The sequence below is a fragment of the Amblyomma americanum genome, chromosome 3, assembly GCF_052857255.1.
Source record: "Amblyomma americanum isolate KBUSLIRL-KWMA chromosome 3, ASM5285725v1, whole genome shotgun sequence".
Classification (NCBI taxonomy): Eukaryota; Metazoa; Arthropoda; class Arachnida; order Ixodida; family Ixodidae; genus Amblyomma; species Amblyomma americanum.
Genome location: NC_135499.1, coordinates 70,720,475 through 70,743,686, shown reverse-complemented (window position 1 = coordinate 70,743,686; position 23,212 = coordinate 70,720,475). Strand labels below are relative to the sequence as shown.

Genomic DNA, 23,212 nt, shown 5'->3' with positions numbered 1-23,212 from the left:
TTGGTGCTGCTCGGGGGCAGATCTCACAAACTCCTCACGCTTCCAACCATGAGCGTTCACAAGGCGTATAACAAGGTCAGCCACTGAGCGATCTTGGCCATTCTACATTGACTTCATCACCCTCCTCGAGCACGCAACTTTGTGACTTCGTTCTTGGAAGACCGTTCTATCGCCTAACGCATCGGCAAGAAACGTGCTGGCCACTTCACCGTAAAGAGGGGTGTACATCAAGGACCTGTGCTGGCGTCAGTATTATTTAACATCGTCCTGCTTTTTTTGGCATGTCAACTGCCTAAAATTCTGGATATCTTTTATTTGATGCATGCGGAAGATGTAACTGTTTGGCCAGTACACACGAACCTTTCCCGCCAAGAAGAAGGTGTTCAGACCTCTCTGGACAAGACCTCTAAGTGTTGCACCAAGCATGGCCTTGCACTGTCGTTTGAAAAGACAAACTTTATCGCTATCACCAACCGATGCGGCAGACGCCGCCTTTTGCTCACACCCATACAGCTGTTCTTCAACTGCCAGCTCCTTACTACAGTCAAGTCGATGCGGGTGCTAGGTGTGGACCTGGACAGCTCTGCATATGCAGCACCGTGGGTTCGATCTGCCCGACAAAAAGCCGCCTGTACGCTGCACCTATTTCGCCGAATTTCCCAGAAAACAGGTGGTGCATGCTTTAATATGGCTAGGAGATTAGGCCTCGGATCGTTTATTGAGCACAGTTCCAACGCCTTTCCCTAAGAGATTGGGACCGACTGGAAACAGTGAACAGAGAGGCCATGCGAGTTATCACTGGCCTTCCTCGCTTGACTCCTATTCACACACTACAAACGGAAGCTCAGGTAAATAGCATTGTTGAGCTCGTGGAGAAGCGCCGTAATGCACTAAGCCTGAAAGTATCAGGAACGCCTGCGGCATCTGCCCAAGCAAATTACTTTGACCCTACTTATCCGCTTTTTCACGCAACACCTTTAGAACCTCCTCTTTGGCAGCATCCTCAGATCACCGACTACCGACCCGTACGTGTCATGCCCAACTCTCATCGTTCAGTGAGAAACAGATCGTCATCTCCCAGCAGTCTCCATTTGCACTTCAAGCTTACGTAGACGCCAGTACAAAATATATGTTGCACACCACTCTTCTCTGTCAAGCTCTACCCACTGCATGCCAGAAAAACTCCTACTTAAGAGAGGCGTCGCTTCCCTCTGTGATATCAGAGCTCAATGCCATTCGTGACTACTTGTTCACTTTAAAGGACCTCTACTGTACACAACCGAACTGTCTTCTCTTATATCGACTCAACACAAGAAGAAGGGGGTCTACAGCGCGTAGCCTGTCCTCTGCAATGTTGTCGATGTGTGCTTCATCATCGAATCATTCCATGCTCTTTCCGAGTAGTGTGAGCTCGATGCAATACGCACTATATTAGGGAAGTGGACAGTGCGTGCGTACATTCCACTGAAAGCGCCATAACAGCTTCCTGTACTGAAATTGTCTGCAGGAGACACTATACTGCCCAAAAAGAAATTTCTCCGCCGCTCTATGCGTGCTTTAATTCCACCGCGTGGACCAAACCTTCCCGGCTGTTTAACTCGCCGTGAGGAGATGGCGTTGAGGAGAATCCGGGTGGATGCTGCGCTGACGCTGCGGTCAGGGCCTCCTGGAAATCACAAACCCGGCTTCTGAACTGCTCTTTCTGACCACCGCTCACCTCTGCTACAGAGGCTACGTTGCCTCACTTTATGACTTGCCCTGGGCTTCGGTAGGACGCAAGCGTCACCTTGGCATTCAAGCTCGGCATTCGCTTGAATCCGGACCTATGGGCCCAAATACCGGGCCTTGTTGACATTCATAGCTGACACCCGCCTGCAGATGTACCTATATTCATCTTATGCTGAAGGGCATATTTTCGTAATCAAAAAAATCTTTTTGCTGAGCTATTTGGGGGAGTTGTTGCCGCGGTAAGAAGCACCACACAGACAAACGCAAGAGACACGGACAAACGCTTGTCCATGTCTCTTTTTTTGTGTCGGTATGTGTAGCGCTTCTTTCCGTAACAACTGCTGAGGTACAGAAGCAAGAGGCATGTGCAAGTGGGGTTCAGACCAACCGGGTGTTTAGTGAAACTGGACGGCCTGGCCGGAGCCGCTGTGTGCAAGAGGCAGGGAGACAGCCGCGGGCTGCTGGGGCGTACTGGGGGCGGACGACGAAGGTGGGGCGTGACCAGAGCCAGCACACACAAATTTCACAGAAACCAACAGCACGGCAAATCGCACAGAAAACAATTTTCCTGGATCCTGCACAGTGACTACAATTACACAGGTAGCTTAAGCGGGCCTCAAAACGGCGCCGCAGGGTCACCATTTTCTACCAGCTGCTTCAGACAACTGTCACGTTCCCCCCGTGCAGATCTAGACGTGCTTTTATCATTAGAGGCGCGCTGGTATATGCCTATTAAATGGTGACATCTCCTCTATCAAACCATATTCCCGCTTTACGCACCATCAACTCGACGAACTCTGGTGTTGTGGTGTCGTTCTTCTCCAAGGCCACAATCATGAAGCCGGGCAGAACCCTGTCGACAAGGCGAAGGCACAGTCTCCACTTCGGCACAGGCGTGGGATGGTTGCGCCCAGTGAGGGTAAACATGGACACATCCCAAAGGTAGTCCTTGTTTTCGAAGAACGGCGAAAGGTAGATGGTTGTGTGAAAGGCCAAGTAGGCATACAGCATAGTGCTGCGATACAATAGAGCGTTAAATGTTCGGACTCATTTGCAAAAGTTATATACAATGCTAATGCACAAACACTCCTTGTATTATGGTATTTTTTACACGTTCCTTTATATTGCGCTCTCTGGGAGGAGTGCAAAGCAAAGGCGAATAGTTCGAAATAAGACAAAAAGCAATACTGCAGCATAAAATTGAAGAAACATTAAAAGAGAATTCGAAGCATAAAGAACTTGTTTCCAGGAAATGTTAGGCAGGCAGCTTAGATAATGAAATACAATGAAGAAGGAAATTGATAAAAAAAATTTACTCCGTATTGAAACTACAAGTTATAAAATTTAGCTTGGCAATGCTCGTCTAAAATTATCAGCTCCAATTTTTTTCTACTATAAATGAATGAATTTTATTTCTCATCGTAGCGAGTGGAGGCTAAGACTAAGTGTACCAAGGAGTTGAAGAAATGTCCCTGCCCACTACAATAAAGTTTCGACAGCAGTGATAATTAACTAAATAAAATACATATGAAAAGCAAAACTGCAAAACTTACAGAAGAACACACATATTACACTTGTGTATATTAAACATTACACAGCCACAATACACACATAGCACAACAGCACTCTACATATTCATTTTGTGATTGGACATACATACAAACAACAAAGAAACAGAATAACAGTGATCAAGAAAAGGAAACAATATCGGCTAGTAGCAGTGCGGTAAGCTATTTTTGGAAACTAATTAATGAAGCGCTAAAATCTAACAGTTTCTCGACGTTGTTTATATTTCAGTTTACTTATATTAGAAAGTCTGCTTTCCATAATTTGTTCTTGTTTTCGGCATGTTTCTGATATTTCGCCGCAGAAGGCGCTGAGATGTATCATGATTTGATGTTCTGGAGAATAATTGATCTTTGTGTACGGTCATCAGAAGCTTCTTATAATAAATTTTGTCTGCGCGCAGTGAATAACGCTAGAATAATGGAGCTGTTGCAAGCTCTGCGTAACGGCAATGGTAATTGCTGAATATACGAAGAATGCGTTTTTGTAAAAGAAATTGCTTGTTGCACTTCGTTCTTCAAATCAAATCAAATCATATTTTATTCTCCAGAAAGTATCTGGATGGTCACCTGGGCTAAAAGCTGTACGAACAGCTTGACGAAGGCCCAGGAAACCATAGTTGTTCTTCTCCATACCAAGGTCCCATAGCCGAGGTCTGAATAAAAAATGGCGTTGTATAAATGTTGTTTTAGCCAAGAGGAATCAGGTGAGCTATTCATTTGATGATACCTACGAATTTAGAAAGATCTTTGCATAACCGCCTTATGTGTGAACTCCACGATAAATGTTCTTCAAACCACAGACCTAAGAATTTTTGTTCCTTAACGCGGGTAATTCTGGCGAATGTATATCAGTGTGCAGTGAGTCTTAGAAGTAAGGTGTTCGATATGTAATTTCAAAGGTATATTATTAATAATGTAAACATCCAGGTATCGAAAGCACACCTGGGTCTGGTGTGGTGGCTCAGGGGCATCGGCGTTATTGGCCTGCTGATTCGAATGTTGCGGCATCGAATCCCGGTAACGGTGGCAGCATTACGATCGAGGCAAAATTCAAAAGCACTCGCGTCGTGTTAGATATCAGCCCACATCAGAGATCCCCAGATGATCTAAATTATTCTGCAGTTCTCCATTACAGAATCCTTCACAGCCCATGTCTCGCTTAGTGCTGTTAAATAACACAATTTATAATATGCCATACGCTACCTGGATGTTTACATTACCATGTGGTACCGTAACGTACGATATGGTATGGTATGCTGCCGTAACGTGTAGTACAATATATTCTATGGTGCAGAGGCCAAAACACGCATCTAGAACGACCGAACTGTGTGTTCCACAACTCCCAAAGCCGATGCTACCAGAAATCAAAAAATGACAAAATCCTATAAGTTTAACTGCAGATGGTTACATCCAGACCATTTTAACCGAAATTTATTATTAGATATCGCGTGTTTAGCCCGAAACACACCAAAGACGTGCTCCAGACAAGCGTTTTGCCTTCTGTACGTAGCGTTTAACTTCCCGAAGCTGCATATGTGACATCATAAACGCCCTATTTTAGAGCCCAGCTCCTACGCTCCCATTCGTGGGTTGCGTCACCGACGCCGTTGCCGCCATCGGTGTAACCTAGCGTACGAGAGTACCACCGCTTGCTCATAGATGGCGCCAGAGTGGTGCTCCCCGTAAAGCCCCTCTATGAAGTAAAGGTAACGAAAAGCGCACGCCGTCTGCTCGTGCTCGTACACACGATAGATTGTCCGCATCGACCACACCACTCACAGTGTTGTCTTCCTAGCATAAACCGTCTGCTTACGTAACACAATCGCATAATCGGGCCCAGTCCGCAAGTCACTGTCGGTCGGCTAATCGGTAGCCACTATCACCCGCCGCCTCTATTGGCCCGTAGCCGCTTATCTGGCCGCTGCTATCGGCCGCGGGCTCTAATTGGTCCGCCTCTGCATACAAACGGGATCGCAGCGTCTCTCGGCGGACTCCGGGACAGATGGACACTCTGCGCCTGACAAACAATACCTAATGTCAATGTAGTATATTGTCACCACAACGGTGGTACACTAGGCAGCCTCGCCCGGCGAGATTATACCTCTCTTTTTAAACGACCATTAATAAATGCCCGAATCAGACTATGCACATCGACACATCAGAGTACACACGCTACAAACCCTTATTGTACAATGAATCCTCTCAGATATAGAAGAAATCTGGTCAAATTACGTAACGAACAATTAGCATAGTCACAAATAACTACGCACACATCAGTACATGTCCTTAAGACACCACAATAAGCCCATGACTACAACGCTTCACCAGGTACACTTCAATCCACCTTAAACCGACGAGCATTTGTGGTTTATGCGTGGCGCGTACGCCTCGCAATCCAAGGGTTGTGGGTTCGAATCCTAAGTAATTCAAAACGAAATTTAGTTTCCACCGAAATTATTTTTTTTTGCATATATAAACAACCTTGATAGCTAATCTAACAACTCCACATTTCTTGCTCTAATCCGCAGGGACGTTGGCATTTGAAATGTTCAAATTTTAAATGTTTTTTCCAGTTCCAATACTTTTGCGATTACTTGTGCTCCTTTCATGCCGAATATATACGCTGCAGTATTTTATTTTCTGTTATGCCTAATCGTTTTCTTTCAGCTTATAATTTGTATTCTATTGTTTCTTATCCGCTGCTTGTTTATTTACTCTTTGGTGCTTATTTTTTCCCCGTTATGCCTAGCGTGCTTATTGTTCCTTCGCTTGTTAATGATGTTCCTTGTACATGTTTTTACACTGACCCCCCCCCCTTATGTAATACTATCGAAGGAGGGCTATTAGGGGTATGCTGAATAAATAAATAAAAAAATATGCTTGCGTCCATTGTAAGCACGCTAGAACTTATGCCCTTCACCTTGCCGTTTCCGGCTTTGACGGAGCAGCATATACCGGGTGTTACAAGGAAGAATTTAAGGAAGTTTTTGAAATGGATTTTTGAGACAAAAATATGGCTTTTGCGGAATGGTACTGCCAGTGTTTGCGGATGCCTGAAAACCGGTGAATCGTCCCAATACGGAAGCTGTAGTATGGTCGTAGGGGGGGTTTTTGAATTAACCACGCGAGGTCATGTAGTTGTGATGTCAGGTGGCGGTCGGTTAGGATTATATACTCAGCCGTGCCGCCGGAAAACGCCGACGCCAGATTTTCAGCGATACGGGACTTTGAGGCTAACGCGACACAAATTGGGTTGGCCCACCTCCGAAAATTGTAAAATTGAGTTGACCCACGTTCGAAACTGACCTGGCACAGCCCCAGAATGGGTCTGGCCCACCCCGGAAATTTGTTGGCCCAACATACTTGCGAAAAATATTTCGTGCTTAGCAATGCTGAACCGGAAGCCATTTTTTTACATCTCACTACCTAACCGCATTTCTACGATGGCGGTCAAAGTAAACGACAATGAACGCCGCTCATGCAGCGTTTCCTCCGTGCAAGAAAAGGCGTGCAGAACTTCGTGCAAGATTGCTACGCACTGTTAAGTGGCAGCCGAACACCAATAAATCTACGGAGCGGCGTTAAGACTGCTTACATGCTGTAAATGCGTAAGCTTAACTGTCTCATCATGGGTTTATATGTCACCGACTGAAATCCCTGTCGTTAGGTAGCCTCAGTCTTAACTAGCAGCTTTATGCTATGTGCAACGAGAAATGTACGACACTGCCAGGAACGCTGTACGACGCACGATTGTGTCACAATTGTGAAACGAAAGTCGGGGAAGGGCATACCGTTAAAGGTACCTATGCAGTCGGCTGTAATCCCTGTCGCGATCTAGCCTGCAAACGGACTAACCCAAGTAGCACGAAGCGGGCTATGATGTGGGACCCCGGCGGGTCCTATGTGGGCAGATCTTGTTGAGCCCATGTGGGAAGCATGCGGTTTCTAGCTACAACTGGTGGCCATATGGACTCCCTTTGGGCTGCGCACAGATCACCCCGATCGGGCACATTTCGGACTCTTTTCGGAGCATTTAGGCTGTGGACACCCTAAATGCTGCTGTCCACATTCGATTCGCATTGCCGAGAGTTCCTCCAATACCAAAACGGGACCGATACCGGTTCTGCAGGGCCATGCCTCACTTGGGTTGCCCCGCATATTCTCCAGTGGGGCTGAAGTATATCTTTGGAGCTACTCGCGTTGCCTAATGATACCGATGCGGGTTCTGCAGGGGCCAGTTCAATTTGGGCTTGCATTAATATTCCCCACACGTGGCCGATGCTGGCAGTTTCTGGGTTGCTCAATTTGAAATTGTCTCGTGATACCCCCAGGCGCCCAAAATCGTGCACTAATTGTTCACACGTCACTCCAATCTAAGCATTCCACCAAACTTTTTGTAGCAGATTATGTTTATAGGCGGCTGACGCTCAGTTCGTGTTGGCTAGCCCACAATTCTCCCATCATTGTTTTTTAAATAGTTTAGCAATGTGTTTACTTCAAACTAGAATGAAGTTGTGGTTGTTGTTGCGACTGAAAGAGGGATGAAGAGGAAGTACAAGGAAAGAAAGTAGCACGGTGACTTTGTCGCATCTCGGTGAGCACCTCAATCACGACTTAAGGGAAGAGGTAAAGAGCCTGGGAAGGCACACAAATGAAGGTGCATATGTCGTCGGTTCGAATCTCTGCCGCAAGCTAGCCTCAAATTTGACCAGCATGTGTAAGCTATATAAAACGAGAAATCACATCACCCGCAAAGGTGTACGACAAACGGCTGCGACGCATGGTTGACACGGAAGTCGGGAAATCTGTCGCCACATGAAGCTCGGCATGTTATGCGGAATAAACGCGGTCTAATGACAACCTAAGAAAAAAGCAAGCGACGGAAATGGAGTGAACAGGGCGTTCAAGACGTAGGAAAAATAACCGACGTTCCCTCAGGGTACCACACCTACGGGAAATCACCCCAGTGTATTCTCTTGGCCGTAAGGCCAAGAGAATACACTGGGAAGGGGCGGCAGAAGGAAGGGGCGGCAGAGTGATAGTTGGGAGGATGAGATTAGAAAATACGGAAGGATAGGGTGCCAGCAGCTGATGTAAGAGGGTTAATTGAAGATCACAGGGAGGGAGGCCCTTTATCTTGTAATCAACGTGACTGAAACAATTATGTCAAGCTCTGGGCCGAGTTTTTTTTTAAATATATAAGGTGTGTTTTGCAATGTTACAAAACAAATTAAACAGCTGGCTAGAATAGAAAACATACCGTAGCACTCATTGTAGAAGACACGATATGTACAAAACCTCCGTTTCACGCTACCATGTGCATTTCTAAGTTTAAAGTTATTTACATTTTTTTTTCTGGCTTGGGAGCTTTGTATGCTTCAGTCGCGTGTGCATGTGCACAATGTGTGCAGTGTTCTGCGTAACGGTTGTTTTACCAAACTGTGTAACCCTAAGTGCATCTGAGAGGAGTTCACGGTGCACCTTAAAGGGACACGCAGTAAAACAGAGGCACAATAAAGGATGTACACAGCAAGGTGATTAATGTGAATTGTATCTATTGAATAAGGTTATAAATACATAGAGAAATAGAAATGTGTGACGGCATTCTACATAACAAAGAGCGGCAGTGGATGCACGCCAGAGCTCAATATAGCTCTGCATGATAAGTATCTGGCTTACATAATGTATGCCGTATTTCAATAATGCTAAAGCATTTCTAGGCTGTGTCGGCGGTTACGTGTCCGCAGCAGTTATGTGTCCGCAGCAGTCATGGCGCTCTCAGAAGAAATAGCATGAAATGAGTGTTGTGATCGACAGAGGACGATATGAGGATGATGCGCAAAAATTGATGTGAATCGGGTGATTTGTTATATATTTAGAGCCAAAAATGTCAGAAATGTAGAGAATGGTTGCGCACATAGCGAATGGTTCGGAAAACAAATAGCTGGACGGGAACGAACGATGGCGCCAAATTTCAAAACGCATTGTGGCGCCAAATTTCAAAACTGAAAACGGGCGATTGAACAGAAGACAGGCTATGATCAGAGTAAATGTGAATAATTAAAGCAATTGGTTACAGCAATTGGGGAAACTTATAAATCAACATCTAACCTCGCAATCAATAGACGCAGTCAACCAATCAATAACTAATCAACCAGTCGATAAGGCAAAAAGGGTGCAAAAAGAATCAAAGAGGGGCAAAGAGTGTCAAAGAGGCGTCAATGCTTTCGCATTCCTTCAGTGCGGGTTGCCGCAGTGGTCTCTAACTTTCTTTATTATTATTTTATCGGTTCGATCCATCGAACAGTATTCCTTCAGATTTGAACTGTTCCTTTTTTCCTGCATCTTAAGCTCCATATTTCCTGCATGTAGTTCCGGGTCACCTCCGGTCCCGTGCAGGCCTATTCCAGCTCTCGACTTTCTGTCAACTCATCTATTACTGGGAACTGCTGCCAAATGACCAATCGATTACAATTTTTGCAAGAGACTTTACTGTGCTTATGATTAATGAAGTGGGCACTTAATAATGAAGCAGCGTAAATCCATAATCGCGACAACTATACCCCAGAAGACTCCGTGTATACCATTGCGGTGCATGTACACCGGGGAAAACAGTAAAGGGAGAGGAAGGGGAGGGTACACGCACGATAAAGTCCCTTAACCGACCCAGCTTCAATTTGCCGTTCACTTGAAAGTGGTGCAGCAGGTATTGTTTCTTCCATATTACGCATTTATAAAAAAGGTGGCCACTCACGGTGAACTGAAGTGACTTTTCACGACTTCAAGTTGGTCAGTGTTTTTCACAAGTACTGCTGCTCCTGCTTCCGTGTAATTCTTGACGCCGTCGATCATGTCAAGAAGCTGAAATGAAGGGAAGGTCGAATTCCTCCACATGGGTGGTTAGAAGAGCCGCTGATACAGTTGGACAAATGATCATATACGGGGCACATTCGATGTTAAGTGCAAAAAATGCCGCTTTGGCATCAGCTATTCAAGCCGCGCTACTAGAACTGCGACCAACGGAGCGGAATCATTAGCTTCTGCAAAATGTGTTCTCGTTAACAAATATCAAGTTTCTTTCGTAGAGTGGTGGAGACCTCAATATAGTGAATTTAATACATTCGGAAAGAACATTTCGCCCAAGTTCTCCCTAACATTCGGCACTTATATGGTTAATGTTACCAAGAAACACTTTTCTAAATACGGGTTGCATTCATGTACTGCTTCTACTGTGGTTTTGCAATTCAAGAGCTCATGGCCATCAAAAATGTACACAAGAAGGAAATAATGGCCGGGATTAGCGATATGACTCGCTGTGAATGCCTAAAGGCTATGAAGTGGTAGCTCCTGCCGCAAAGCGATAAGCTGCTGCAGAAATTCCTACAAGTAAAATTTTCGGAAGAGTTACCGGTCCAAACATGGAGACGTTGCTGTAGTCCACCATGGTGTACTTGTCCATTATGTCGTAGATAGATTTTTTCTCGTACGACGCCTGCACGCGGAGGTGTGGAAAGAAGATTAAAGATAGCAAATAATAGACACCTTCCCTCTATACAATGACGTAATTTCAACCTTTTTTTTAAATAAAATGCTCGAGGGCTTTTTTTCTGGGGCAACTTATAGTGCTTGTTAAACAGCGCCACCGCTGAAAAGCAATTCGGGCTTAGAGGAAATTTCGAGCTGATGTCTCCAAAAGCACAAGTTTTCCGAATGCAACGTTAACATCAAGAAAAAGATAAAAAGTAAAACCCTTTCGCCCTTTTGACAGAAATTGTATAAGGCCCTGTAAGGCACGCAGAGCATAAATGCGGCTTATTCTTTCCTCCATGGGCATAGATATAAATGGCAAGGCTTTATCATCGCTATCACCCGCTAGCAATGTCAAATAGTTCACTTTGATAATACATTTTGCATGCAAGTAGACACTAGAAATGCAAAGCAATGTGAATTGTTCAGCATCACGCGAGTGGGCCTCTACTATTTCCTCGATAGCATCACTTCAGAGGTTCTCACATCATGCCGTTACCTAGGCGTTACTAAGGCAAAAAATCTGCCCGGATGCTATAAAAGAAACATATTGATTATTTAAGATGGCAAGCTAACAGTACATCCGGATATCTCTGAAGAAAATTTTTATCAGTACCATCAACTTCGAAACTACCATTACACACGACTTATGTACTACGTTCTCATCTGAAGAATGGTTCATCAGCTTGGAATACGTAAACATAAGCCATAAAATAAACGCATTGACATGAAATTACACAAAATCAATCACAACAACAATAATAATAATAATAATAATAATAATAATAATAATAATAATAATAATAATAATAATAATAATAATAATAATAATAATAATAATAATAATAATAATAATTGGTTTCTGGAGAAAGGGAATGGCGCAGTATCTGTATCGTATATCGGCAGAAACCTGAACCGCGCCGTAAGGGAAGGAATAAAGGATAGAGTGAAAGAAGATAGGAAGAAAGAGGTGTCGTAGTGGAGGGCTGCGGAATAATTTCGACCACCTGGGGATCTTTAACGTGCACTGACATCGCACAGGACACGGGGGCCTTAGCCTTACTCCTCCATAAAAACGCAGTCGCCGCGGTTGGGTTCGAACCAGGGAACTCCGGATCAATACCCGAGCGCCCTAATCAATGAGCCACCGCGCCTGGTCTAAATTAATCAGTCGGTTCCATTCTTAACAACTGGATAGTGCAAAGCAAATGAAGACGGTCTTCAACTAAAGATCACTTGCAGTCTTTAGAAGGGTTTCTCGTTTATGGCCATTTAAAAAAAATAATTACACCAACTCAGCTATCTCCTCGCTGGATCCCCCCGCGGTCACCGCCTCTTCTCGCCGCAATCATATCCACAAAGTCGACACACAGCACTGTCAGACAATGACGTTATTACGCTCATTCTTTACTCCAACAAAAAACTATTGTAATAGCCTGCCCTCACCGTGCACGCACGTAAAAGATCGACTACATTTTAAAAACGCGATAACTGACCGTCACAACATCACGTTGCTTCGCTTTTGACTATTTACAGCAATAGCACTTAAGGGCCCGTTTCTCGGGTTGAGCGTCCTTGTAGTACTAGAGGGAGTTGCTGGAGACAAAAACCACTGCCAACACCCAGACAGAGGATACCATGGAAGGATAAGGATTGTATTGACATGACTGAAAAGCGCCGTGTCGCGTGTGACCGCGCAGTTCCCGCTTGTCAGTTCTACGACTGCTGCGACGGCCTCCCTAAACACACCTATAAATTTTGCCTTTCAGGAACGGGCATTGGTCCAACACATGGAATACATCCCCTGCCACTTCTCACTTCGCATGGCCTCCTTCATGACTGTAAAGAACTAGGAGAGAACCGCTAGTGACATAGATTATATTCGCACTAAAAAAAAAGAAACAATGAATTTGTGTCCCAGCCCAGCTCCTTAGCATAGATTATATTCTCACTTAAAAAAAGAAACAAAAAAAATGTATCCCCGCCCGCGCCAGTGGCGATGACAGAAAATTATAGTAGTCTATACCTGATCATATATACATGTCCCTCGCATATTATTTACCTTAATATATCGCAAAATGAAAATACTTGAGCAGGTGCGCCTTAATACCACACTACACAGCGGAAACCTTCCTTTGAGTTTTGTTTTTGTATGTTTGACATTGCTTTTTCACAGTAGAAATTTTCTGCGGTTTTTCCCCATTGTCTACTAGTTTTTTTTCTATATTTTTCTTCGTGCCTCATATATATATATATATATATATATATATATATATATATATATATATATATATATATATATATATATATATATATATATATATATATATATATATATATATATATATATATATATATATATATATATATATATATATATATATATATATACGAGGGACGTCGCTACAGCGAGGAAACAGATCACCGGGCAAATCTCGTACTTACCTTCACCAGTAACCCGCCTAACGTAAACAATATCCTCAGAAAACATATCAACATTCTCGAACAAAGCGAGCGCCTCACCAAAATATTCACTGCTCCCCCTCACGCGGTATACAGACGACCAAAAAGCATTCAGAACATTCTAGTACACTCCAAAACAAATAACCAGCCTGTTTTGGGGTACCGGCCCTGTGGAAAAAGTAGATTCCAGGTCTGCGAACACATACAAACATCAAGCTGTGCAGTAAGCACACCGTCAGGCTTCAAATGGATAATTAATGGCAACATTGATTGTAATTCTTGCAACGTAATATACCTCCTAAAATACAGTGTGTGCAGTATGCAGTACATTCGACAGACCGTCAACCCTCTACGAATTCGCTTCAATAACCACCGCGCGCATATCTTATCCCTACCCAACCTTCCCTTGTCAAAACACATTAATGAGAGAAACCACCCATTTGATGCAATTAAGTTAACAGTCCTACAGGGTGTGTACCACAACACCCGGGAAAAAGAACAACGCGAGTCGTACTTTATTTACAAATTTGGAACAATTCCTCACTGCATTAATGAAAGTCCAGGTGTATTGTCCCCCATCCGCCCCTTGCAGGGCCGTTGCTGACATTACGAGTGCCAGCTTGACATACCTCGATTGTTTCTGGCCAGCGACATCTTTTTCAAGCTCACACAAATTTCTTCATCCCCCACCCCATCCCACTCCTATCTTCCCAGTTCGATTACCTTGCCGAACGGGGTGCAATTGAAGAACCCTTGCCTAAGTCCTCCCGCCATTCACATTTACCTCCAACACGATGCTTGCCCGAACTCAGATGTTTTGCCACCTTTTTCTTTTTTTGTGTGTGCGTCTGGTTGTTTTCAGGCACTTTGCACGTGTGTCTAGTTTAGCTGACGGCGCCGCTGATTCTGCCTTGACTCGGGCTGCCGAAGAGGTTCGAAATGACGGGAATCTACGGTCCTGTCTGCATTTTATTCTGTCTATTTGTTTACTCTTTATGGACGGGGCACGCCAGTGCACGCGTCTCTAATTTTTGTCTGTTGGGCGATCCCGCCACCGTCTGTTTCTGTGCACCTTACTCGCCGCCGCTCTGTTGCCTTGTGGGGTGGCCATTATCCCCTCCCGCTCCTCATTTTTTCTTTCTTTTTTCTCGTCCCTGGTATGCTCCTAGCAGCTGCAGGGTGGGCGGCGGAGGACAGCGCGTTTTTAGTTTTTATTTCTTCCCCCTTTTTAACTCTCTCTCTCTCTCTTCTGGTATTCTTTATTTTGTGCCCATCTTCTTTCCAGCCTCCGTTTGTTTCTTTTGTTCATGTGTCGTACATGTGTGCCAGTGCCAACTCCTTAAGAAGAAGAAGAAGGCCGCTGTAACTGCAGTCTTGAGAAATGACAGGCTCTGTCCGAAACGTCGACTCAAAATAAATCTATGGCTAAATGAAGCCTTTCACAACTTTGCATTTTGCCTCTAGCAACCAAATACGTTTACCTTTCTATATATATATATTGCCACCTGGTGTTCTCAGGTGGCGCTGAAGTGTCTTCGAAGACGTTGAAGTGTCTCTCGCTGGCTGGCTGGCTGCTTGCTGTATTCTGCTGGTTAGCGACCTGTCTCCCTGTTTTCCGTTACATATTTTGGTGGAGGTGCGGGGTATCGATCCCCGTACCTCTCGCAGAGGGCAACCTGTCCCTTTTGCTCACCCACGGCATCTGCTCAGCGCGAGGTCTCATCCATCTCCGCGACGGCTGCTCTGAGCTCCTGGTGACTAACTTCTCTAACGAGCCCCGGCACCTTTTTCGTGCTACTGCCATCGCATTCGCCGACCCCTTAGCGGAGGTTTCTGAATGTTTCGCGTTCGAAGCTGTTAGACCTGTGCGCCCATCCCTTGACATCAGCCCGGACCTTTCGGTGACTCAACAGCGAGAACTACGTGCCCTCCTACTTGAATACTCCTCCTGTTTCGCTTCTTCGTCGAAAGTCCGGCAAACGGCTCTTCTCAAGCATCGCATCATTACGCCCGACGATGCCCGCCCCATCCATCAGCAGCCGTACCGTATCTCACCGAAGGAGCGTGAGGCGATCCAAACGCAGGTGAAGGAGATGCTTTCAGATGGAATCATTCAACCTTCCAGCAGCCCCTGGTCTTCACCTGTCGTGCTGGTGAAGAAAAAGGATGGGACACTCCGCTTCTGCGTGGATTATCGGAAACTGAACAACATCACCAAAAAAGACGTCTACCCGCTGCCTCGTATCGACGACTCGCTCGACAGACTTCGTCGCGCCCAGTACTTCTCCTCCATTGATTTAAAGAGTGGGTACTGGCAGATAGAGGTCGACGAGCGGGACCGCGAAAAAACGGCGTTCGTGACACCCGACGGACTGTACGAATTTAAAGTGCTACCTTTTGGGCTATGTTCAGCGCCGGCAACTTTCCAGCGGATGATGGATACCGTTCTCGCTGGACTAAAATGGCAAACTTGTTTGGTTTATCTCGATGATGTCGTCGTATTTTCCGAAACCTTTGCCGAACACCTTGAACGCCTGAGGACAGTATTAGATGCCCTCCGATCGGCCGACTTAACGCTAAAGCCCGAGAAGTGCCACTTTGGGTACAAAGAGTTGAAGTTTCTCGGTCACCTCGTGAGTGCCGATGGCGTTAAGCCCGACCCCGAGAAAACTGCTGCCGTCGCCAACTTTCCTGTTCCTGCAACAAAGAAAAGTGTGCAACGTTTTTTGGGTCTGTGCGCATATTACCGCCGCTTCATCGCCGACTTTTCAAAGATTGCCGCACCCCTGTACCACCTCACGCGCAATGATACACAGTTCGTGTGGGCTGCCGAGCAGCAGGAGGCTTTTGCCGAGCTGCGCAGACGACTGCTAACATCCCCTGTTCTTGCGCACTTTGATGAAGAGGCTGAAACCGAAGTCCACACCGACACGAGCAACGTCGGCCTCGGCGCCGTACTCGTCCAACACCAAGGTGGCGTGGAAAGGGTCATCGCGTATGCAAGCCGCACGCTTTCTCGCGCTGAAACAAACTATTCGACCACAGAAAAAGAATGCCTTGCGGTTATGTGGGCAACCATGAAATTTCGTCCGTACCTCTACGGCCGCCCGTTCAAAGTAGTTACCGACCACCATTCGTTGTGCTGGCTTGCAAATCTTCGCGACCCATCGGGGCGCCTAGCCCGATGGAGCCTCCGCCTCCAAGAATTCGATTACACCATTGTGCACAACTCTGGCCAGACGCACGAAGACGCTGACGCACTCTCTCGCGCGCCCGTCGGGTTAGCGGATGATAGCATAGAGGACGAGAGTGGTTTTATTGGAGTTGTCAGCGCCTTAGACCTAATGACCCGCCAGCGAGCTGACCCAGACCTGCGACCTATCATTGATTATCTGGAGGGCCGAGCTTCTGTCGTACCCCGACAATTTTCTAGAAACCTGCCGGCCTTCTGTCTCCGGAACGGCATTTTGTTTAAGAAAAACTCCAGCACTGTTGACCGAGCGCACCTCCTCGTCGTTCCGGCAGATCTCCGCGCCGATATCCTTCTTGCTTGTCACGATGAGCCGACCTCCGGCCACTTGGGCTTTGCCCGCACACTTGCACGCGTGCGCCAGGCGTATTATTGGCCAAAACTTTCTCACGCCGTCCAGCGTTACGTCAGAGGCTGCCGCGATTGCCAACGTCGTAAGGCGCCTCCTCTCAAGCCAGCGGGCTTGCTCCAACCTATTGAACCCCCTCGGACGCCTTTTGATCAAGTCGGCATCGATCTTCTGGGCCCATTCCCTGTGTCATCGGCCGGTCATAAATGGATCATAGTCGCGACCGACTATTTAACAAGGTATGCAGAAACTAAAGCGGTGCAGCGCGGTACGTCATCTGAGATCGCCCAGTTTTTTATGCAACAAATCGTGCTGCGTCATGGCGCACCGTCCCACGTAATCACTGATCGAGGTACGGCGTTTACGGCACAGCTCATGCGCGACGTGTTCGAGCTCAGTCACACGAACCATCGCAAAACTACTGCCTATCACCCACAGACGAACGGGCTCACAGAGAGACTCAACAGAACGATCGCCGACATGATCGCAATGTACATAGACTCGCAGCACAAAACCTGGGACGAGATTCTCCCGTACGTCACATACGCTTACAACACGGCCACCCAGGAGACGACCCGATTTACACCATTTCGTCTGGTCTACGGACGTGACGTTCAGACGATGCTGGATGCAATGCTTCCATGCAGCACTGATGACCACCCACTCACGCCAGACGCCGAGCAGTTCGCTCAGCGCGCCGAGGAAGCACGTCAACTTGCCCGTCTTCACATTCAGCGGCAGCAGGGCACGGATGCACGCCGCTACAACCTCCGTCATCGGCACGTCGAATACCATCCGGGAGACCAAGTTTGGGTGTGGACCCCGGTACGCCGCCCAGGCTTGTCTGAAAAACTGATGTGCCGTTACTTTGGACCGTACCGAGTTTTGCGCCGCGTCACCGAAGTGACCTACGAAGTTCTTCCTGACGGGACTGTGCCGCCTCAGCGTCGTCCACCCCGCTCTGAGGTTGTGCACGTTGTCCGCATGAAACCCTACTTCACGCGGTAATGGATAGTACGCTCAGTGTTCTGCTAGTTTTCGCGTGGGACACCTTCGCCCACCTCCCTTGTACATTTTTGTGTGCTTGTGCTGTTTTTTTTCTCTTTCCACTGCCCATACTGCAACCCCGCTTTTGTTTTTCTTTTTTTTTTTTGGAGGGGGAGTAATGCCACCTGGTGTTCTCAGGTGGCGCTGAAGTGTCTTCGAAGACGTTGAAGTGTCTCTCGCTGGCTGGCTGGCTGCTTGCTATATTCTGCTGGTTAGCGACCTGTCTCCCTGTTTTCCGTTACAATATATATTGCCACAGTACCAATCAATCTAGTGGCGCCATACCGCGGCCGAACTGGTTTAGAAGGGACTTGCCATGCCTTCCGCACTGAAGGGGCTAGAGGTGTTTGTCGTCTTCCTCGCTCGAGCTCCCTGCTGTGTTGAACTCTCAGCACGTCTAATTAAACCTGGTTTGAGTGCTTCGACCGTTTATCGGTGACATATTTGGTGGAGGTGCAGTCCTTGTGAAGTGGCAGAATGCTATCGAACGTGTCATCGCATAAGCAAGCCGCACCTTGTCACGATCTGAGGCAAACTATTCCACCACTGAAAAATAATGCCTTGCAATTCTGTGGGCAGTGACCAAATTTCGCCCGTATTTATACGGCCGCCCTTTTAGAGTCGTCAGTGTGATCACCATTCACTTTGTTCGCGGGCGAACCTCAAAGATCCCTCGGGGCGGCTTGCACGCTGGCGCCTTCGCCTTCAAGAGTTCGATGCCACCATCGTTTATAAGTCGACAGGACGCACAGTGATGCCGACTGTCTGTCTCGTGCTCCTATCGAGTACAACAGAGCTGATCCCGACGACGATTCTGTTTTTCTCGGCGCTATCTCCACGTCAGTCCTCCCTCAACACCAAAAAGACGACAGGGAACTACGGCCTCTCATTGAGTATCTTGAAGGAAGCGCTGCGTCGCCCCCGCGAATCTTTTTCACGTGGACGGTCGTCATTCTGTTAGCGCGATGGCGTTCTGTATAAGAAAAACCACAACCCGACGGAAGCCGCCTATCTGCTCGTCGTACCTGCGGCCTTGCGCGACGAAGTCCTCCAGGCGTGCCATATGATGACTCATCTCTGGTCACCTGGGTTTTTTCCGCACTTTGGCGCGGATACGCCCAAGGTACTACTGGCCCAGGGTCGCTGCAATTGTCCAGCGTTACGTCCGAATTGGCCGCGAGTGCCAACCTAGCAAGACGCCGCCGACTAAGCCAGCCGGAGTACTGCAGCCTACTTATCCGCCACAAGTATCCTTCCATGAAGTCGGCATGGACTTACTCGGCACATTTCCGGAGTCCTCGCTGGGTAACCACTACATTGTGGTCGCCACCGACTACATCAGCCGGTACTGTGAAACTAAAGCTCTCCATCGTGGTACTGCTGACGAAATCGCGAAATTTTCGTTGAAAATATTGTGTTTCGTCACGGTGCACCCATCATCGTTGTAACTGTCAGGGGAACGGCGTTCACCTCGGCCCTTACGCAGGAGGTTATGCACCTTAGCGGCACAAGTCACCGCAAAACAACAGCTCACCCCCCTCAACCGAACGGACTAACCTAACGGCTCAGCAAGACGATCGCCGACATGATTTTCGTGTATGTCGACGCAGACCTCCGCAACCGGGACGCCATACTCCCTTACGTCACATTTGCATTTAATACTGCTCTACAAGAGATAACACGCTTCACTCCATTTCATTTAGTGCATGGTCGTGAAGCCACAGCAATGCTGGACGCCATGAAGCTTCCGACTAGTAGTACCTTATATGTTATGGGTGCTACCCAATTCGTTCGTCACGCCGAGGCCGCCCGCCAACTCGCCCGACAGCGCATCCGGCATCAGCAAGCCCTCGACGCTCGCCGCTATAACCTCTACCACCGAGCTGTTAGTTACCAGCCCGGCGAACAAGTCTGGGCTTGGAGCCCAATCCGCATGCGTGGGCGCGCCGAAAAGCTTCTGCGCCGATATTTTGGCCCCTACGACGTACTCCGCCAAGTCAGTGAGGTGAACTATAAAGTTCTCTCCCTGGGAACAGTTCGCTCCTCTAGACGGCCGACCCTCGAAGTCGTCCATGTCGCACGGATGAAGCCGCACCACGCCCGCTAGCGCTTCAGGCGTGTCTACAACAGCCACCGGAACATTATCCGTTCCTTGCCTTCTTGCTTCTCATTGTTGCGGCACCGACTCGTTGTCCTTCAGAGAGGGGGAGTAATGCCACAGTACCAATCAATGCAGTGGCGCCATACCGCGGCCGAACTGTTTTAGATGGAACTTGTCATGCCTTGCGTCTTCTTCCTCGCGCGAGCTCCCTGCTCTGTTGCACTCCCAGCACGTCTAATTAAACCTGGTTTGAGTGCTTCGACCGTTCATCGGTGACAATATATATATAAATATATATATATATACACTTATGAAGGGAGCCAACAGTCACGGGAACCAAGGTGCATAGGGGAATGTTTCATTTTTTTCAAGTGTATTGCTGATTAGTGGGATAATAATGCTTCGATTTATCTAGTGCTTAAAGAGAATTACTTACAAAGCAGCACAAAAAAAACCATGCCGCCAGTGGGATCCGAACCCACGACCTCTGAATATCGCGTCCGGTGCTCTACCAACACGCCTTTTTCATTTTCCTGTGCTGCCACCTCGCGTACAGCGCTGGAAGCTCACTAGAAGGGTACTGTGCCCCCAACCCGGCCGCACTGAGTGCCGCTGCAAAGCACCTTTTGTTGGAATCTGTCAACGATGGCGTGCCCTGGGCAGCACCTGGTACCTGGAGGATTTCTGGGGTTGACTCATGGCTGGGTGCGAAGTCCGAGGCAGGCTGCTGTGCCCACCGAAGAGCAAATTCTTCAGTATCTCCTGTCATACGGCATGCGATGCGGTCGCCAGCTGAGCAAGGGCCGCAGCTTCAGAGATTAAGGCTACATTCGGAACACAATGTTCAATGAAATATCCCCGAGCAGTGAGGTTGGCGTTTTCCGCTGTTGCCTGCCATCCATGAAAGGTGGACACTACATCGTGCGCGGCGTGGCACTGAAAACGACTGGGGACAACAGTTATCAAAAGAAATCCTTGTGCTCAAGCGCTGCCGAATAGCTACACGAGCTATAAAAGCGCAAGCGTACTCGCAACGTGGCAGCTCTGCTAGCATTTCACTTCATTTTCCCACAACACAGAGCTGCATAGCTTAAACAAGCGTGCGCATTCATAAAGGCGAGCGCGAGAGGCGCACATTGAGCCATTCCGGCGATACCACGCAGAGCTCTTCATCGAGGATATGATGCGAACACACGCATAACGCACTTTCTTCTTTTGCCTCTTAATACATCGCACATACCCACACGAGGGTTTTGGTAAAAGTGTAGTGGCATAAACAAGGAAATTTTCATAGGAGATTACGACAAAATTTAAGCCCCATGCATGAATGCTCTCGTAGCTTCTTTTTCGTTGTTCGCTCCATCGCGCGTTGATTGCGGCCCACCGAACTTGCCCACTTGGCCTTCTTGCTTGACAACGCAAAAAGCGTCGGAACGAAGTCTGGGTGCGGCGGTGACATGCGAGGCCTCCCTGCCCATGAACAAAACATTTCGTGATATACTGCACACGCATTTAACCAGAGTACCTCGTCCGTACCTGTCACAAAGTGATTCGCGCACAGTCCTGAAGTGTTTGACGGCGCCCATGGCCGGCCATGATCGTCGAGCCGGCGAACTGCTTTTATACACGCTTCGCGTTAAAGGCGGTCCCGGGAAGCGTTCAGAAAGCGAAAAAAATCCTAGTTTGCTTCCCTTTAAATATTGGGCATTGCAGCCGTATGCAACACATGTCGTTGGCATCGCCAAATGCGTCGCGCTGAACGCCCGACGGCTGCAGCAACGCACACCGCGCAGGAAGCCGGTTTGTTTACACTTCCACGGCCAGTCTCGAGTGGAGCGCGCGACCCTTCCAATATGTTTCGCGACACCGCCGCCAGGGGATGGGCGCATGCGCAGACGCGCCGTGAAAAAGGCGGGCTGAGCTACGGCGACGGCTGTCCAATCTGCTGCTCTCGTGCGTATTTATGTTTATTGGGTGTAAGAGAACCTTAAAAGTGTTCACCAGCGCCACCCTCGTCCATAGCGGCGGACGTAGCACATCCTGTGTTAACGCGAGTGTGACGTGGAACGCCATCTAACGGCGAGGGCGGAAACTGTGCGAGAGCAAGGACGTGCTACTTGCGCCTCTATGGACGACGGTGGCGCTGGTGAACACTCTGAAGGCTCGCTTACACGCAAAACATAAATGCCCACGAAAGCTGCAGATTGAACAACCATCGCCGTAGCTCAGTTGGTAGAGGACCAGACGTGCTATTCGGAGGTAGTGGGTTCTGATACCACCGGCGGTATGGTTGTTTTTTCCTGCTGCTTCAGAAGTAATTTTCTTTAAGCTAATTCAATGGCACTACACATTAAAAAATATAGAAACATTACCCTGTGCACCTATATATATATATATATATATCCCCTGTATATATATATATATATATATATATATATATATATATATATATATATATATATATATATATATATATATATATATATATATATATATATATATATATATATATCCCCTGTAACCGCAGTCATGAGAAAGGACAGGCTCTGTCCGAAACGTCGACTCAAAATAAATCTATGGGTAAATGAAGCGTTTCCAACTTTGAATTTTTGCCTCTAGCAACCAAATACGATTATCTTTATTTTATTTTTATTTATTTATTTATTTACAAATACTGCAGGCCCTATTCGGGCCCAAGCAGGAGTGGGTACATACAACAACGTAAATTACCATTGCCAATTAGCAATTAAGAACACAATAAACATGTACATACATCTTTGTAACACTATACGTAACAGAAATAAACATGAACGTACAGCAGTGCAATACGTAAACAAAATAACAATGAAAAAGCGTAACGCAAAAGAAACTGCTCTCATTGCGGCAATTTTAGAGGTCAAAGAAAAGGTTATTTGAAAGCTGAACGAACGATTCTATTGTTTTAGCGTTAACTACTTCTTCGGGTAATTTATTCCATAGTGAAATTGCATGGGGAAAAAGAGAATATTGATGGATGTTAAGGTTACTTAATGGTTGCTTAATTGTTTTGTTGTGGTTTGTACGAGCAGAGCGCATGGGGGGCTCGGGTAAATAACATTCACGCGCTATTTTGTAGTGACCATGGTACAGCTGATATATAAATTTGATGCGAGATACAATTCTGCGATGAACTAGTTTTT

At 47.0% G+C, this 23,212-nt stretch overlaps 1 protein-coding gene across 1 annotated transcript in view; it reads right to left on the bottom strand.

Annotated features, from left to right (window-relative positions):
• The window catches only part of LOC144123047 (neprilysin-1-like), a 240,814-nt gene that overhangs the window by 72,050 nt on the left and 145,552 nt on the right, over positions 1-23,212 (bottom strand). Inside the window, exons 17-19 of the mRNA XM_077655963.1 lie at positions 10,705-10,788; positions 10,051-10,157; positions 2,509-2,743 (exon numbers count right to left, since the gene is read on the bottom strand). Coding sequence (XP_077512089.1) covers positions 2,509-2,743; positions 10,051-10,157; positions 10,705-10,788 — 426 coding nt within the window. The remainder of the gene's footprint in view (positions 1-2,508; positions 2,744-10,050; positions 10,158-10,704; positions 10,789-23,212) is intronic.